At 36.8% G+C, this 19,771-nt stretch overlaps 2 protein-coding genes across 2 annotated transcripts in view; both read left to right on the top strand.

Annotated features, from left to right (window-relative positions):
- Nucleotides 1-319: 319 nt before the first annotated feature.
- Nucleotides 320-2,649, top strand: LOC145784816 (uncharacterized). Its single transcript, XM_082596659.1, has 4 exons — nucleotides 320-428; nucleotides 1,047-1,227; nucleotides 1,825-2,025; nucleotides 2,485-2,649. Exons 1-4 carry the CDS (start codon nucleotides 415-417, stop codon nucleotides 2,599-2,601), a joined length of 513 nt encoding a protein of 170 aa, XP_082452785.1. The 5' UTR covers nucleotides 320-414; the 3' UTR covers nucleotides 2,602-2,649.
- A 6,123-nt stretch (nucleotides 2,650-8,772) lies between these two features.
- LOC145784398 (protein jagged-2-like) overlaps nucleotides 8,773-19,771 on the top strand; it is a 45,559-nt gene continuing 34,560 nt past the window's right edge. Inside the window, exons 1-2 of the mRNA XM_082596209.1 lie at nucleotides 8,773-8,966; nucleotides 10,161-10,487. Coding sequence (XP_082452335.1) covers nucleotides 8,907-8,966; nucleotides 10,161-10,487 — 387 coding nt within the window. The 5' untranslated portion in view covers nucleotides 8,773-8,906. The remainder of the gene's footprint in view (nucleotides 8,967-10,160; nucleotides 10,488-19,771) is intronic.

Here is a 19,771-nt window from a genome sequence, read left to right as displayed (position 1 = left end):
CAGTTATGCTGTACTCCAGGTCGATCTGGATGAGCAGGCCACAGCATGGCCTACCTTGTTAAAATTTCCAGGGTACTGCACACATTAACCAACCAATCGGCCACGTCGAAATTGTAACCAGCAGACACAGCAGTTTCTTGTACACAGAGGTGCTTTAAAAAATTATCCGTTTGAAAATATCTTGCTGCAAATGACTTTGAACGGTCACATTATTAGCTACAAAAATAGCTCCTATTTACATTGACTCAACGTCTGCAAAAAAGAAGAATATGATTAAAAATGCTTGATTATGACGTCACATTTCAAAAAAATAAATCAGAAAGCATATAAAATAAAAAGCAGGGTAGTAAAACAACAGGTGATATGCAACACCATCATTGGAGTTTTTGAAATTAGTCCAGCGGTTCTCAAGATATGGAAGATAGGCGGTAAGCGAGCAGTCTGCATAAGTTGCATACTTCGTAGCGTTGACATGAAGTGCTTTTGGACCCAGGCCGGGATGATCTAAAAGGCTGGGAGCATGAAAGAGCCACACTTCATTGTTTGCATAGTTTGTATGCATACAATCGTTTTTCTTTTGAAGATAATTCTTTTTCAAGCGGAAAACACTTTTTCCTTCATAATTTTAGACTTATTAATAGCCTATCTCCTTTCTTCCTCAGGTTTTTTTCAAGAGCAGCCTTGTTTGTTTTATTAGAATTGTTTTGTTTCAAAAACCTTGAGTTATCTTTGGTCCCCTGCCTAAATTACCCTCTGTACGGACTTTAGAAATAATTATTTTTTAGCAAATGTCCAAATACCATAAATGACACTTCGGTTTGTTGCTTCATATAATCCGACTTTGCGTAAGCAGAATTATCACTTTGCGTGAGTTTATTGAAATGCTTTAAAATTCGTAAACATTACAAACAAAACGTTTTGACAACTTGAAGCCAAGGTTTGTATTTTTTTAGGTACGTTAGTTTTATGTTAGCAAGACAAGCAGTAGGTTTACTTTGAAAGCTTTATCATTTTACAACTTATTTACGTTTGTTTTTTTATATCAGGCTGCGAAGAGCAGAGAGTGGAGATTTTTGTCCGTTAGTACGCAAATTCGGTTTCACGGATTTGCGGGCAATGAACGCCGCAAAAGAAGCTTCTTTCAAAGATTCCACCGACAATCAAAAAGACCCAATAAACGTTTCAAATGACATAGCGCCAACCAGTTCCCAGAAAGAAAAACATGATGTGAGTTAGGCTATGGATTGCCAGTTAGGCTACAGACTTGAACGCAAGATTTCGTTTGCTTTTTTTCAAAACTTTTTAAAACCTCTATGGTGGCAAGTGACTCCAGTGACTCGATTACTGTTCTGATATTGTGTCACCTCACAACATAACAATAAGATTACCTTTTTATAATCTCTTTGTTTGATTTTTTGTGTTTGTTGTAGGCCTATGCCGAATTAACTAAACTAAATTACGCTTTATGTTTTTCAAGAAAAATCTTGGCAATTCATGATTGTTTGAGGAAGTGCTGCAGTTATCCCAGAATAGACTATAATCCTTTTCTGAAAGGTGGCGTTAGAAGCTTCACATGTATTTGTACCGTGGGGTTTCGGAGCAAACCTTTGAAGCAATTAAGATAGCTTGATCTTTTCATCCTTTGCTTACGTTACGATGTCGAGTGTTTCGTGGTTTGACTATTGTATTAGGATGTACGCTGGACCTGTATGGTGTGATAATTTTGTTTCAATATTCATGCAGGCCTAAAGCTTTTTACTTGCAACCAATAAAAAGCAAAATGATTAAATTTTCTAACTTTGGAAACGTGAAATGCTTTTACAGGACAAAAAAGAGTTATCGAAGCTGGTTTTGAAAACGATATATAGGAGACAGTCAAGCATGAAATCTGTCAGGTCAAATGATTCAGCCAATACTTCGATGCGGTACACATTTGAAAGAACGAGGGGTAAAAAAAGAAGACAGAAAACTATTCTTGGAAAGGAAAAAGTAAAAGTAGGCCCAAACCAACTGATTGAACAAAACGTGAGTGGTATTACAATTGCAAATTTTCTCGCATTGGCAGAAATACCTGTTAATTTACCAGATTACATTTTAAAACAGAATATTGTGTACCGGTAGCGATATTTCTGGTAGTTTGCTCCTTCCAGCGTAACTTTGACCAAAATGTTTAAAAAGGGTTGAAAAATCTGTTTTGGCCTACGTGCAACAAATGAACAAAAGATTGGGTTCTTTTAATTTTTGTAATTTTAAATTGTCAACAAAATCGACGTGTGTGATATAGAAATATAATATCCCTGTCATTAAAAAATAAACATTGTTATACATCATGCAAATCGTCATTTTAGAAAGTTTGCATTGCTATTGCACCAGTTGCCCTTAGAACACCTTCAATTATGGGAAGTCTTCCACGTGTGCACCTTGTCATTTTGGACGTGTGGTAGGGTATGTATTATGAAATTCAATGCTATGATATTATTGCAGGTATGCAACCCTGCAGATTTTGACCATCTTGAAGCCTCCCCTGCAATGATGTGCTCAAAAACGCGCCAAGTTAGCACCTCTATCTCCCCTAGACTTGAGATCAATGGAGATTTATAATAAACAAAGGCACTTCAATTTCCGTTTCAATAAACAGACATTACCTTGGTTGATTCCAACAATTTTGAGAGTAGGCTATTACAGAGGAATTGTCATATCTTGACGACCTTGGCATATTTATCATATGTTGAAAAGATTTGAAATAATGTGTAGACTTACAATATTGTCAAAAAGAAAACTGCGCTATTAAGGTTATCCACAAGAAATATATAGGCCTACGTGTGTTATCCACGACCGAATTACTACAAATTTTGTTTGTGGTGCTTTCTTTTAGTAGACAAATGAAAGAACAGCTTGTGGTAGTAATGTGGTACCTTTGTCTGGTTGGGTTCTGTTGCGTAACTAAAAAACAACCCCTCTTGTTAGCAGTGGCACCCTTTTTTTGTGTAGGTGGGGTATGTCCTTATCTTGATGTCTTTTTTCTGGGCTTCTTTGGCATAGTGGTTGATCCAGCTCTGGTGTCAACAAAAAGTAGCTTACGTTGCTTACAAACATGATAGGTGGAAGAAACTTTATATTTCATTATTAGATTAATAGATCTTACCGACGTGTGGAAACTATAATGACAACACATTGTACGTATCACCACCTCAAGTATCTCCACCAACCAACATAGCATAAGCTGCGATATGTGAAAGTTTTAGACCATTTTACAACTATGGTATGCTTAGGAAGATGAAGAATTTCATGTAGAAAGTGAAGCTGTTGGAAGTTAATTCTTGTTTTTTTCAAATGAAACAAAACTCTTTAAAAAAATGTGCTGAACAAAAAAATAAACTCAACACAACAATTTTTTTTCAAAACGCTATAGCCTATTTTGAAATTCTTTTTACTTATTTTTTATTTATTTTTTCCCTGTTTAAATTTTTCATACTTTTTGTTCCGAAAAGTCATAGTAGGCAGTCAATTTTTACTGATCCACGTCATGGCTTGTCCAATAAAGTAAAGCTCAAAAGTTTTCTCTCTTCTATGTCAAATTTAAACCGTTTTCGGTCCTAGCCTACTTTTTCACCAAATTAACGAAATCCAACCAAAATCAAAATCCAACTAAAGTTTTCACTCTTCTATGTCAACTTCAAACCTTTTTCGGTCTTTTAGCCTATTTATCCACCAAGTCCAAATGGAGACAGTGTCTGTTTGTGTTGGATAAAAAAATTGGTTGTAGCCTAAGCTATCTTGGTCGAATACCCTTGTGGCATGAATTATTGGTGCGATACTGACGAGCCCAGCCTCATTGACAAAACACGGTGTCTATAGCTGTCAATTCTTGCTACAGTCGGCTGCCGAGAAACAAATACTTTGGGCTATTAAAGGGACACAGACCCTCGGCTTCGGTTCCATACATTCAAACAACAACTGGCCATGTCATGATTTCTGTTAAGTCTAGATTTGCAATCAATTATTGCAACAGTGACCAAACGTTGCTTAAGCCAATTTCTTGCTGGTGATTCATTCGTATTTTTTCGATAAGTTTAGAGTAAAAGCCAGTTAATTGAATGCTGAACAATCGCATAATTCTTTTTATCGCATTGAGATTCTAGAGATAAAGTGCGAACTCTTTGTAAAAATCGTCAGAATGTTTTGCACTGTCCATGTCCAGTGTCCAGCGTTCATATTTGAAATTTTTAAATTTAAACGGATATGAAAAAAATGTTTTTCGGAAAACAAAATTTATTTCCCAAAAACAAGTTTCTGTGTGTTTTCGACTTAGCAAATCCAGTCCTTAATACATTCATTCAACGGTACACTCGTTAAATCAGTGTAAACTGTAAAGGTTTGAAATTTTCTTCCTCGGTGTATCATAAAGACTGATGAGAAGATATGTTTTAAAGTGTAGTAGGTCTAGCCTACAATATGATTGTCATGTTAAGGTATCATCATTCACAGTAATGTTATTTACACTATGATGGTTGTCGTAAGTAAATGATTGCTCAATGTCCAACTGTAGTTCTTTAATTGTGATTCTTCTGCTCCTGGAACTACAAATAAGTTTCTTCCTTGTTACTGAGCCAGCAAAGCAATCGACTCTTGTAGTTTGGTAACCCACCAAAGCTCACAGCAACTTTACTCGAGTCTCGCATATTCTTCCACAGTAAACTTCCTGAAATAAACAAACTACGAAATTTACTTTTGCATTAAAATTATTGTAACTTTTGTTGATGCAAAAGGCTTATCTTTTACACGCAGGGCCGTGTGAGCACCATCTCGTCCCCCTCCCCAAAATCCACTAGTTGGTTCCTATGTTTAGTGATGGCGCTTAAAAATAAGACAAGAAAGCATTTTCGGTCGTAAACTCTTTTAATGTAGGTGATACAGTTCAGCAACGTTAGTTTTGCGTTATGGTTATTGCCTTTGTGCTAATGCATTGCGCCGACTCATGTGTGCTTGATTACGTCGTGCCGCCCTGTGACTGTGAGTAGTTTGTAATTATTGGAGCAGGACTTGGTACCTACTACATACCAACTACAAAGCGATTTCTCACTTATGCACACACCAGCTCAGTGGCCGAGTGGTTTCGCCTTCGGCTCTGGTGCTGGTAGATCTGAGATCGATTCCAGGTCGGGTCAAACCGAAGACTTTAAAAACGGTACCGATTGTGTTCTATCTTGCACAGCGCAGTGAGAATGAGTCGGGTGACAATGTGATAACATCGTAAACCTGATATAAATTAAAAATGAGCCCTGTCGCTAGAAGACCTTAGCTGTTGTAGAGCGACAATAAATAAAACCATAACATTATTATTACTTGTGCACACTCTACTCGTGTTACGACCTCTTTTCACTTTCTTTACGTTTGTAGTTTTTGTAGTTATTCTGCAGTACTCACAAGCGTAACAGTAGGGGACAATTTACATTCAACATTTTTGTAAAGAGTAAACGACTCTTAAGATTTTCTAGAAAAAAAAAGTTTGGCCTCACATCATGCCGGCAATTCAGTAGCCGATGGAGAAAAAAAGTCGGGAAAGTTATTAAAAATTAAAAGGGGTGTGGGCCTGTGGGGGCTTGCTTCCAGAAATTTTTGAAAGTGTAACCTTGTTTTGGTCACTTTTTAGGCATTTTTATGTACAATAATGTTTTTTTTTTATTAAGACGCACCCTTGGTATGTAACCAAATTTATCAAATAAATATTGGACTGGGGTAAAAGGTTTGGTAAACCTTAAGTGAGCTTATCTTTTCATTAATTTTAATTTTCGTTATTAACGCGTCCGGGAAGAAAAAGATACTACTAACTACAACAGTGGTTCCCAACCGGGGTGCCGCGGCACCCTGGGGTGCCAATTGCAATGCTCAAGGGTGCCGCGAGATATTGAGATATTGCAATACTGCGGCTTATTCTTTATTTTAACTTTAACCCGTTAAGTGCGAAATTTATTTATTTCTAACCTAGTTTCAGCGCGTATGAAGTTGCGCACCTCCTCCAGTTATTCCCAGCTCCTTTCTGGAGGGTCGCTTGGTGGGGAAGTCGCTGGCGGTAAGTAGGCTAGATAATCCGCGGTAAGCCTTTGTTTTCTCGCCCAGGAAAAACAGCGCAAAAAAGATTTTGACTCGTTGCTGTTCTTTCCATAAAAACGTTTGAAACGCATCATTATTGCCAGGTTTCATGATTTTATTTTGCGAAGAATTCGAGAAATCCAGTTTTACTGGACTCTCATATTGTTTTGAATCTTAAAGAAAAATTAATTGACATCCGTAACGATGGAAATTTTAAGCTTATGCACAAGCAGATGCCTCTCCACGACTTCTGGATAAAAATTCAAAATGAATATCCTTGCGTTGGAAAGAAAGCTATTGTGCTTTTGCTGCAGTTTTTCACGTCATAGCCTACTTATGCGAGAGTGGATTTTCCACAACGAACTAAAAAACGAGAACGACTGCTCATAGTCGAGGAAGAAATGAGAGTGGCTTTATCGAAGGTGCTCCCAGATATTAAGGGACTTTGTGCAAGAAGTCAAGCCCAAAATTTCACACTGACTTTTGAATAACATTTATTTACGCGCATCTCATTCTGTGTGATTTCATACATTTATTTGAAATACAGAAACCTCATAGAATTGATCCAGTTTTGCCAGGGTGCCGCAAACTATTTATCTCTTTGATAGGGTGCCGCAAGGTCAAAAAGGTTGGGAACCACTGAACTACAACAATCGATATAGGCCTACCAGCACGTTCATGAACGGGAAAAGGTGGCAAAACCTTGAAAGGTTTAAAACTTGTCTGAATAGTAAGTCTTTTCAAATATTAAAAAAAATTCGTTCACGATCACAGAAGGATTTCAATAATTTCTTTCTTGAAAGTTTTTAGGCTATAGCCCAGTGTGGTGTAGCCTTTCAGCAGTCTACTCTAGAACTTCGAAAATCTATCTGAGGTGTCCTGACCTTCGTTTCACCGATAGCATTTTCACCTCGCATTTAACTTCATAAACTTTCCCGATTAACTATGAAGTTTGTCTATTTAATTGTTAATTAACTAGTCCATTTGAGTACGCAGTGTTTACTTCGGAATATTGCATCATTTTTGTGGGACACAAAAATGTGATTGAGCGAGCGAAGCGAATTTTTTTTATAAAAATGGAAAAAAATTGCGTATTAAATGTTACCTGTTCATATAAAATTACAACCCGAAATACGCTGCACAAATTAAATATGAGTGGGCCTCTTGGCAGACGTGGGCCCCAGCCTGAGGTTTGGGAAGCAGTAAATACGCCTTGCATGATTCAAACTATTGAATATATCTAACTTCTGTAGCAGCTTTTCTATTTTTTGAACAGTCAAAAAATTTTTAACAAACCAAAATGAGTGGACCCCAAATCAGCCGTGGGCTTCTTCCTGCCGGGGGGTGCAGGGGGCGGTTAACATGGCTTTGTGTACACGAAAACTGTTTGTTTAACTCTAGGATCTGTGTAATGTTGGTACAAGGACGTAAACTTTGGTAAAAGTGCTACTTTTTGGTTTCGTTTCAAAATGAACGCAATCTTATTTCTTTGTGAATTGAAATGAAACAATTTTTCATTTATTCAAGCTTGTGAATGCAGCGCAAAACTATTTCATAATTTTGAAGTCTATCGTTTCGACACAGACTTCGTGATGTTGATTTCATTCATTTAGTTTATTCAGTTCAGTTTATTTTGTTTTGTTCTTGAATAAACAAAGTTATACAAAAACACAAATATTTCGCGCAACAAGGATGACAGCAAAAAACCAAAAGGTCACCAAAGTCAGTTAATTCCTTTGAAGGATTTCGTTTGGACCAAATTTCGCTTCGACCAGCTTTGAAAAAAGACAAAAAGAAATAACCGCAAGGTGGCGGAGCACAACATTTGTTGACTTGTCGAATGAGAGAAAAGTAGCAATGACGTCCACGCGCGTTCAAACGAGTAGGTGTCAGTGTTGTACTCACAAGCGACGTTTTCTTCAGTACCAGCAGTGCATGTTTTGACATGGACAAGTGTAGGCGGAGTATTTAGAGCAGCAAAAAGAAATGTTTTAAAATTAAGATAAGTTTTCGTCAGTTAGTTTGTTTAATAAAATGATCTACTTTTCGTATTAAAAATAAAAGTATTTTTTTGTTAGTGGGATATAAAATTATAAAGTTTGCAAATGGTTCACGATCTATTCCGCGGTGTTTAGGCTAACACAGCAAAGAATCGATGTCTCTTTTGAACTCTTAGTTTAAAAAAACTTTTGTAATGTGTTGAAGATTTAGAGAGTGATGCTTAGCGCAGCGTGCGACTCGTTAGCGAATATTAACATGTTTTTAAAATATTTTTTTTGTAGTTCTTGTTAATCATGTTGAGCGTGAACAAGTTGTCCAAATATTAGATGTTGTTGACTCCTAGCGATTGTGTGATTTTAATGCCATTACCATATTCAACCATTCGTATTAAAACATAAAAACGTCTTGATTGATGATGTCACAAATGCTTTTGTCTTCTGTTTCGTGCTGATGGAATGCTTTTCTCACAGAAAGTCAACTTCTGTGGTTCAAGTTTGGTCGATTCTAGGCTATTCCGTACACAACAACCTAGAATTCTACCTAGTTGTTCTTTAGTTTAGTTGAGACAGTTTTTGATATCTGTTGGACACATTTCAGGAAATAACGTGAAATTTGTAAGAAATAGTGAAGATTTACGTGTAAAGAGTGAGTAGAAAAATTGAATTCCTATTGCTAAGCTCTGTTACTGTTACCTTAGTTTATCGAAACGAGAATGTGGTACGACTGCTCAAGTTTTAAAAAGTCATTATAAAGCACATGATCTTTTACTGAGATTATTACTTTTTTGGAGTAACAACTCGTACAGTACAAAAATGGAGTATCACCACTACCGTCAAATTTGGATTTTGGCCGCAGCTGTTCTACTGGCCGAGGTAAGACTAACAAGTTACCGCTGACGGATGATTTGCGTATCGGTGTTTCAAAGGTTTTGCTTTAGCCGCAAATCCAAATTAAAACATGCTATTCACTGTAAATGGCTTGTAATCAGCTACCTTTATATTAGGTACACCGGGGTGTTGGTGGAAAGAAAATTTAATCTTGTATCTCATTGTAAAAAATCTTAATTCGTAATTGTATGAATGACCATCTATTAGTTTTAATGATTAAATTTTTAGTGAAGCAAGCTGTTGCGGTTGCTGCACAAAACTTTGTACTTAAAGATACATCACATGGTTCAGTGTATACTCAAGGGATGTCCCAATCTGCTGTGACTGTTAGATACCATTTTGTACCTCTATGCAAGTCATGCCAATACTTCATTCATGGTCGATTTGCAATCTTTTGATGAAGTTTTACATAACTACAATATGTGAAGTTCAATGTAGCTGAATGGAAGCTATGTATACCATTACCAAGATACATTTCCATTAACATACTTATAATATGGACATTTATACTGTAGGCTACAATGTGCATTATACAGAATCCAAACTTACACTTCATGGCCTACACCAGTTGTGATAGCATGAAACAACATATTTGTACAATTTCGTGGTATTTAGAAAGATTCGTTGCGGCAGTCACTCTGTATAACAAACTTATCTCCTGTTTTGCTACTAGTTTAGCCTAACAAGATCATTTCTTGTTTTGTGTTTATTCTTTGGCGTTGTGATCACCATATTAATACAAAATGATAAACAATCAGCCGTCTTACAGATCGTAGGAGATATGTGTTGTCCAACCACAATATCTCTTTTAGCATCGTGGGAAAGCTAGCTAATAAACGCCTCAGGGTTAAATGGTTTAACTAAAGTTTTTTTGAAACGGAATTTAATAAGCTTGATTCATGCCTCTGCAAGATTTAACCTCATTTATGCAACTTATCACAACATATTCTTACATTTTATTAACATTGTTGAAATAACGGCTTGGTCGATACGAAAGTTTTTTTTATTGAGGTTTAAAAAACGAGTGGTGTAATATGGGAGTTTGTTTTCTTTTTCGTTGTTATATCATATACTTAGTAAGTTTTAATATTTTCTCTTAACAACTCACTAGTACGTACTTCCAGTAAAACTACAAAAAAAAATGTACATTTCACCCAGTAATGACTTTTTGTTGAATAGGTTTGTATTGGAACAGCCTCGGGGACTACGTTCGGTTTTTTCGAGTTACAAATTGTTCGCGTGCAAAATACTGCTGGAGAACTCTTGGTTGGGAGTTGCTGTGATGGGTCCAGAAATGACTATGGTTGTCATGCCGATAAATGTGACACATTTTTCCGAATTTGTCTAAAAGAATATCAAATGTCTGGCAAAGAGGCGGACCCGGACGCGTGCACATTTGGAAGACAGAACAGCCCTGTTCTTGGGAGTAATTCCTTTGTCATGGAGAATATTGAAGATCCAACTAATCCTGGTCGCATCAAGATACCACTAATGTTCACGTGGACAGTAAGTTCAAGTGCATGCTAATCTTCTTTTCCCTAAAACTGATTTACTTCATATTATTTACATTTTATCACACTCTGTTTATGGCATTGTAACCTGTTACCGAACAGTTCAAGGCTAACATCCCCGAGTTTCTTAATACTTTGCCGTGTTTTTGAATTTAGAAATTACTTGTGCCATGCTGAAAATGGAATCAAATTCTGTTAATGTGTAGCCTACTATCTGTAGCAGTCTATTGATTTAAAAACTTTACAAACATGGTAGTTTTAAATAATTAGGACCCCCAAGAAGGCATTAAGACTTTGCCAATCAAATTAGGTTCAAGTACGCTATCTCTAAAGTGGGTAGAAGGTGTCCAAAGGTTAATGTTGTGCTTGAAAGAAGAGCCTGTGTGTGATTTAATGCGATTTTCCCATCGTCCGTTTTGCATCAAATACGCTTTTTATTCTATTTATTTTAAATAGGCTATCGGCTTTCTGCACCATATGGCTTATTACGCCTTCGGGGGCTTATCAATTTTCCACATTTTGTCTGATCGTTTTTGAATATAGCTACCGCTTGTTAAATCCGTTCGTTTTTGTTTCGACATCAATTTACCGCCACGGTGAAGGTTGGGCTCAAAACCCCAAGAGTACAATGCGCCGTGGTTGTTGAAATCTAAATCGCGTGAGCGATATATTTCGGTAATAATAATGCGTTTAGTTTTGCCTGTAATAGATTAGGTACGTTTATGTAGAGTCAAATTGCTTTGTCGTTATTACGTAGGGCTCTGTGCACGAAGTAGCAAGTCACCTAGGAATTCGATCGAACTGGTGTTGTGTAAACGTCAGTTAACGTTATGTTTGTGCAAAAATGACCTTGCCTGCTGTTATTGAATGCTTTTACACTCGTGGCAGCTCTTAACCTAGCTTCTCTAATCTTGAAACTTCAAAGAGTTGTCTGATTGACCTTTGTCATCAATACACAAGTGCCGACCAACATTGTGCATAGTGAAATAGATAATTGCTAAAACGTCTCTTGCTCACCATTTGATGCTCAGTACAGGCGAACGATTTGAATTTGCGGGTTCCGTTTTGAATGCTGGTGTTATTGGTAAACGAGATACAGCATTATAAACCAATTGTTCCATTATTGCGTTTGCAAATTCGCCATGATGAATCTGACCACTTGTGGTGGGATTTTGCTGTTCTCTCAATGGTCTTCAGCGCTTGTTTGAGTTGTTTCTTCTGACGCAACAAATAACCTTGAATGAATCAGTTTGAAAAAGTTGGTTGGCAATTTCATTTTATTTCAAATCGAAAATCCTTTGATAATTTCTGCAATGAAAAAGGAAGTGCAGAATCTACTATCGTCCATGACAGTCTTCATGCCTGTCCTTCTTTTGAAGCGGTCAATTTTTTCAGAAACTGATGGTATTAAATCATGGCTTTGTTCAGTTAAACTGATGTTAGTAAAGTAATGTCATGAAGACTGCTTTTAGCGGCTGAACATAAAATTTTAAATCTTTGTAGTATGTCATCCAAGGCGTTTGTAGCCTCGCGCTGTGTAACAGCATACCCGTGATTTTAAATCAATTTCTTAGACTTAATCCATCGCTATACTTTAGTGACAAGATGTCGAAATTGGCATTTCTATACACGTATTATATTGTATTTTTTTTAGTATATATATAATGGGTTTAGGACTCCTAGTGCTGCAATGAGGCAGATCGGTTGTTATGCGTCACGTTGGCAATCGATTTTTAGATTGCTCGAATCAATTTGTTAATTTTTAGGTTTTATTTGCTTTGTCGAATTTAGTACCGATTGTGACACATCGGCTTCTCGGTTTCTATCGATCGAATCAACTGTTCCTCGGTGTTGTGGTTCTATTGGGTTGTTGTGATCGTGCTAACTGCAAACATGTAGCCTCATCCACCAGGCAACTGTTCATGCGGTCGTGTTCTAAACCTTACCACCCTTTGCCACCTTTTTCACCATACCGCGTTGATACATATACGGATTATTATGCGCTATTGCATGCTGCAAATTCGTACTTCGTTTGAAAATTGAATGAGGCTGTTCACCACCACCAGGCATTTCGCATGCTGTTCACATGGTAGCCTACTTCGTTTTTTGCCCCATATACGTGAATAACGATAAACGAGATAAACTGTCCAGGCATTTGTGGAACGAGAAGTAACTCACTTTTGTTGACATCATTGCGTTTCGTGAATGATTTTAGGAGGACTCTAACCTTCTGAAATTGATAAAATTGTTGTTGAACCCTGGCCAGCCGAAATGCTTAATTCGATTAAACAAAGTTTTGAAGAAATATTGCGGTAAAGTGACTGTTAAACCACGAAAGCCACCTTGTGGAAACTGTAGCAGGTTCATGATGAACCTGTTTCAAAACCATCTGTGTGTACTCTTTCTATTAAAGCATTTATGCGAAAAACAAATTAAGTTGGTTCATTGGCTACAGCCTTGGGAGACGTGTAATTCTTCTGCGACTTGTATTTACATATTCAATCATAGCAGGCATGTGGTATTAAACGCTTACAAACTGCGTAATGAAGATTGAAATGTATTTTAAACATATAAAACTAACTAATTTTTGAGACACTAATATAATACGTATTACACTTCAGCAAAACTTTTCATTTTAAGTGTAATGTAAATTTTTTTTTTTTGTAAACTTCATTTGATGCGTGAAGTAATGCTTTTCTAAGCCTGAGCATGAGCTTAAGCAATAAAAACATTTAACAAAATTCTATTGAGCTGTGTCAATTGCAGTTTTTCCACTTTTTTAATTTCATGTTATCGGGTGTCCACACTTGGCAAATACCGTTTTTATCATTAGCAAACATTAGTAGTCAGCATTCACAGTTAAAATATTTACAAGACAAGTTATTCGAGATAGCGCCAACAGTTTAAAAGAACTGCTAAGCACACTCTCAAGAAAATCGTTGACTATCAGGTATAGATCAATGGATATAACTTAGTTACAAAACTGATACTGATTTTTATGAACAAATATTATACTCCCAGTAAGGGTCAGAGTTTATCACTTTTAAACGTGAAAATTGACTATTTCAGTGCTAAAAGCACACAATATTACCAAGAATTTTTCTAGTGCTGCTTCATAACAATTTCTCACCGATTTTTCACTGTTGAGGACATGAAATTGCTTGAAAAATGTTGCAATTTAATTAAGCGAAATAGGCCGGTGTTAATGTACCGTGACAAAAAAATGCTCGATTCTATTGTCTGTCTCAATCTGTGAAGCCTGTCTGCTTTCCATTCAGCCAACGTTGATAAATCCTGACATATGTGATTTGTGATTCAAGATAAGGTTGTCTGCTGTTGTCTAGATTAAAGCCCAAGATAACGATGTTTCATTGTTTCAAGATTTCACGTTTACTTTTGCCCTTTTTGTTAATTTCATTCTCGTTTTGATACTGTTAGATTGCATTCAAATAACCAAAACATACCAAAAATCTACATATTCTGACGTTATGAATGAATGGTGATGACTTGGTATGTGTGTACTTTTCTCACTTCAATGTAATGTGTGCGTTTTTTCATTTATTTATGCTGGAAAAGTTGATGCGAGTATGAGAACGAAATGATGGTGGACATCTGGTTTTCGTCTGCATTTCGTCCTTTGTGCCTAAACTGCCCAAGCAAAATCTGTTTAGTTCAAATAAAAACCTGGTCATATGCCGCAAAAAAAAAAAAAAAAAAATCGATCTGCTGCGGTTCTATTGTCAAAATTCTGTTTCAGTATGGTGGTCACAAACTGTGACAGTTAATTTGCTTTTATTATTATTGGTTATGCTTTTGTTTTCTTTTTCATTTTTGTTCGAGTCGTCTGCGTTAGTTTTATAGGTAGGACTGTTTCTTTTTAATGTGAATTTTAATTTATTGCCAATGGCAAACTTTTTATTCGGTTGTCACCTCAACATGCAATCCGAATATTGTTTTCTGTGCGTTGTGCAACCTATCATTCTGCATGAGTATGAATCATTTTTCAAAAAAGTTACGAATTTTTTTGTCTGGAAATCTCTGACTAAATGGTTAATGGTTTCGGTCCAGTGCACTGGACTGTGACGTGTCTTTTTTTGGTGGCAAGTTGTCGAAATGAAAAACGACTCACGGTCTCTGATTGATTTCAGTTTTGTCTATATGAACACAATGCCCATCCATGCATTCAGCACCTTGACTAGCCTCTAATGGTTTTTTCGTCTACATACTCCTTGGTGTTTATTTAACGTTTTCTCAACGTAAACATACCGATCAAAGCTTGTATTTTTTTTATACCCAACCAGTTCAAATTGTTTTGTCTGTATTTTTGACATATGCTAACTTCATTAGCTTCACTGCAATACGGTTTGTACCTTGTATCACAAGTTTGAATTCAACGTTTTTAGAGTAAGAATAAATTTATTGTTTTAAAGCGATTATCCACAGCACTTTAACCTTGATTAAACATTATTATATGGATTGTATGCTCCACAAAGAACTCGATGGAATTTCAAACAACTAGAAAATAACCACTTGTGATGTTGTTTGCGACTGTTGTGCAGCTTTGACATTGCATGATATTGAATCAACATAAAAGTACCAGGTGCTGTTAACAGGAATTGCCCGTTTCACCAGGTTGTCCGTCTCGCCCGGTACATGCCTCGCGAAAGTTTACTTTTCCCACGCTTTTGTTTAACTGCGACGTTATAAACTTCGATTGTTACCAGTGTCCCTTTTCATTGAGCCACGCGGACTTTGTGCGTCTTGTGTTCTTTAGGCTCACTTGTCGCTGTTTATTTTAGTCTAAAATTCACGCATTTTTACATCCAAAGCCCATCAAGGGTCTTTTCCACTTGACCAAACAACATATTTTATCGACAAAGCGAGCCTTCAAATCTAAAAACACCAAAAAAGTAGACGTGTTGCATTTTGAATGTGATAAGTGCGAAAAGTCCTTTATGTTATGTAATCATGTGTGTATCTTAGACTTAAAGGGAAGCATCAACTGCAATGTTTGTGGAAAGTTAGCTGCATTTTAATCGTTATGTGTTACGACGTTGAACCAACGCAGCTTTGTAGCGTATTTGGCTTGGGCTACTTTCTTCGCCACAACTTTACCAATTGTGTTTCTTGGAGGTTATTGTACTTGGTGTTCGAGGTATCAGCTACTAACTTGCGACAAATAGACAAATATTATTTACCTGACTGCGTTAGTTTGCTCAAGAATCCTTGACAACCGCGTTGTGCCATGACATCACGAACAAATTTATTTGCACTTGTATGATTATTTGTAATCACAATTTAAAGACAATCAGCCAAAAAAAAAACGGAACCCAATCTATGCTTACCTATTAATCGTTAGGTAGGTTTTGGTTTGGCCACCCTGTACATCAAATAACCCTCTGACTTTACAGAACAACTGAAACAACAACTTTGTATAGTGTATACTAGTGTTTGCTTCTTTGATGTTCATCGCTTTTTCTTTGTTTAATCTAAAACAAGTCCTTGTCCGCGCTATTGGGGCAATATTTTCACGTTTTTTTTACGTTGAATCCTGTAAAATTTGTACTTAAACTTCGCAGCTGGATAGCCAATTGCGCGATATTTTCACGTTTTTTTACGTTGATTGCTGTAAAATTTGTACTTAAACTTCGCAGCTGGATAGCCTGAGTGTGACAAGCGCCTCACTAAACCTAAGCGAACGGTGTGGCTTGCAAAGGGCTACGCACTCACGAAACAAAACAAACCTAAACGCTGTTGCTGTCATGGTTCAGACAACAACGACGACTACATCATGAGATTTGAATGGTTTTGTTGTCACTCATGTCTTATTTTTCAACTGCAAGAAATGATTCTAATGTTTCTAAGTCTGTCAAGATCACCATGGCAACTATATAAACAAGATTTTTGTTGATTGATGTTGATTATGTTCAGAGATGAATGCGTTGCGAAGGTTCTAAGATATTTTTTAGACGTTTTCCTTGGTTGTTTATTGCTGGTTAATTGGCCATCGAGTGAAATATTCTTAACGCCCAGTATTTGATTTATTTGACTAAAGACCGCTCATTACAACTTTAATTATAGAATTACGTCTTAGAAATATGTGCGAATTCGCCTCGTAAAGAAAGAGACACGTATATGCCGACACACCCAAGATAGAAAAGTATGCATGTTGCAAGTGCCAAACGCCAGACATTTTAAAAAAGATTTTGATGTTTCTAAAATAAACGAAAATCTAAAGTCTGAATACTGAAAAGTTTGGGTGTTCATCAGGACAATTATCGTTTCTAGCACTAGTTGCTACGTTCATCTGATGAAATTGAAATTTACTTTCAATTTCATCAGATGAACGTAGCAACTAGTGCTAGAAACGAATCTAAAGTCTTCCAATATTACAGACTCTCCTTTCTTTCTGTCACTTGCCACTCCAAAGCAGCAATATTTTTACAGCCAGGCTAAATATTACCGTATATTGTGTTTAAAAAACATGTTAAAAGCGCAGTAAACCAAAACCCTGAAGTTGGCTATGTTTCATAGTTACAGGGGCATAGTTCTTCACTTCCAATTGGGGTCGGTTCAGTTGACTGTTATTCTAAATTGGTTGGAACTCAAATGTTTTAGATCCAGCACGTTACAAAGTGGTTTGGCATAACTTCGGCGGCTCATGTTTAATTTGTCAAAAAATACACATCGGAAGTGGAGTCGGTTACCTGAAGACCTTGTTTTTTTTACATTAAATTTCCTCTTCAGACAAGTGAAGAGTAAAAACTTCGATCTAATTGAAGGGTAGCTGAAGATAAATAATTCCAATTGCAATTGTCATAATTACATTATCGGTGGTGATTTTGCTTCCTTTGAAACGTCCCATCTTCGAAATTGTTTTTTTAGCGACAATTACATCAGTGAGTGGGATATTTGTTTTGTGGCTTGTGTTACCTTGGTATCCGATTTTAATTGGTGACGTGTTTCAGTTAAGCATTCTTCGATTAGCAACTCTGTGCCAGATAGGAAATTACCTACGGCATTTGTGCGATTTTATTTCACTGCCCACAAACTACAATTGATCTTACAGCTTTGAAGCTTTTTTAAACGTAAATTCAATGCTGCCTATTGCTGGAATGATGTAAAGCTGACAATATTTTGGTAGGAGTGAAACCCAAAACAAGAAATTGTCGAGAAACTTTTGAGTTTTCCACTTCTTTGGCTTTGAAACACAAGCCTGTTGCTGTCTGTGTGATTCTCTTTCGCGTGTTTGTGCTTGCCGTACTCATGTTACCCACCAGCTTGTTAGTCACCGCCCCGTGTTAGTATAGCATTTATTAACAGTTACCCATTGTTTGTCTTTTTAAAATTTCACATCTATTGCACAGAACTAGTCGAAAGTCTGACTTCTACCTCAATGGCAGCCGACATTAATTTATTAAGATGACTGGGAAAGTGGAACACTATCACTTGCTTACTGGCAGGAACTATGAGACTTCTCAAAGCATGTTTTTTTTTTATAAATACGAAATATTTTTAAACGAAGCGAAGCCTTGTATGTTCTTAAATAAAAGAGTTAGTGCGACCCTCTATCAGGAAAACGTAAAAAAATTTTTTGATATCCAGTAGCGTAGCCAGGAATTTAGAAAGGGGGGGCTTTGACCACCCAACGGCGGGGGGTCTGGGGGGCCTCCCCCAGAAAATTTTGAAAAATTGCTTTGAATTTGGTGCATTCTGAGAGCATTTTCAACAAAAATGTGGGTACAAATATTCCTGTAAAATGGTGCTGTCCGGTAGCATAGCAAAAGGATAAGATCATGTTTTCTTCGGCATTTTTCGGAAAAAAAAGCTAAGTCTCTGTGTTTTCTTGTTGCTAATTCCTGGGTGAGATGTTTGAATGTTTGGTATTGGCAAAACTCGCTCTTTTAATGCAATTTTGTTTAAAATTAGGCAATTTTTTTTTAGACTGAAAGCATCATTCTCAATATCGTGACGTCACACGCGTGCCTAGGGGGGGGGGTTGTAACCCCCAAAACCCCCCCTTGGCTACGCCACTGTTGATATCAGTGTCACTAAACTTGGAAAAAACATCAAATCAAATTGTGCGCAGAAATAGGAATCAAACTCTTTGTTGTTGCTGTTGCCCCCCTTGGTCGAAGAAATATTGTTCTTATATTTAAAATAACCCAGCCAGCAGATCAGTCCTTTTTTATAATGACTATCTATAAAATCAAATAATTTTCTGGTTAAAAAGTCAGCCTCGCAATTAGTGCGCAAGATCTTCTCTGCCATTGCGCACTATCACCTTCAAGCAGGCGTGGTGTGCCGCATATCTTTGTGTTTTAATGGAGTGATTTGTGCTTTTTGGAATAAAAAGTATTTTGAACACAGATTGTCGACCCCTTAAGCCTACCGCCCTACATCCATGAAGATTTTCGAATACTTTTGTGTGATGAGATAAATCTGCAATTGTTATTTTTATGCAACTAGATTAATGTAGGCTACTGTTTCTCTGCTGCGACAAGCTCTTTCCCTATTCCATGGTAACATTCATATACCTTTCTATATGGCTTGACATTGATAAGAGTCACTCTTCAATTTTCTCAGATGCTGTTCATCTGCGACAAGTCAAAATCTCGATCGTGAAACAGACAAAATACTCAGATCTGTGATTGATGACCACTTTGAAGCGTCGATTCAATATTTCGGCACTGGAATAGAAGTGTCTTTTTATCGACATGATTTTTTGATCGCCCACGTTGAATTAAATTTGGACACCGTGTCACCCTTAACTTCGCAATTCCATTTGTAGGAGTAGGACAATGAAAGATTGTCAGACAAAAAAATGGGTTGCATGCATTGCAAAGATTTTCTTTTCCTTTTCCATCGACGCTTGAGATTTTTTCTATGTTTTGTATGCAGTTTTGCCATCTAAAGTGGTGTCAGATTCCCTTTTGCACCGTACCGAAAGCAAATGTGCTAACAGTTTGTGAATGCACGATGGCGTAATGAGTAGAAAAGGTTCTTTTCATGCCGTGAAATCGAGATACTTCAAACAGATTTAGTGTTGACATCCCATGCTTTTATACGCAGGATAGTGGCCGCTGCGAGCTTTTTTTGGCTTCATTATAAAGCAAGTTGACTTCAACTGGTTTTTAGCTGCCCACACATGATCGAATCAGATCACGTTATAGTATTTAATTCATTTTATTGATTTTTTACTATTTCACAAAGAGAACTGATAACAGTTATGCCCTACATGGCAAAAGCTGAATGTTGATCTCAGATTTCTCTTGCGTT

This window comes from Aplidium turbinatum, chromosome 15 (assembly GCF_918807975.1).
Source record: "Aplidium turbinatum chromosome 15, kaAplTurb1.1, whole genome shotgun sequence".
NCBI lineage: Eukaryota > Metazoa > Chordata > Ascidiacea > Aplousobranchia > Polyclinidae > Aplidium > Aplidium turbinatum.
The sequence above is the reverse complement of the archived record's forward strand: the minus strand, read 5'-3'. Positions and strand labels throughout refer to the sequence as shown.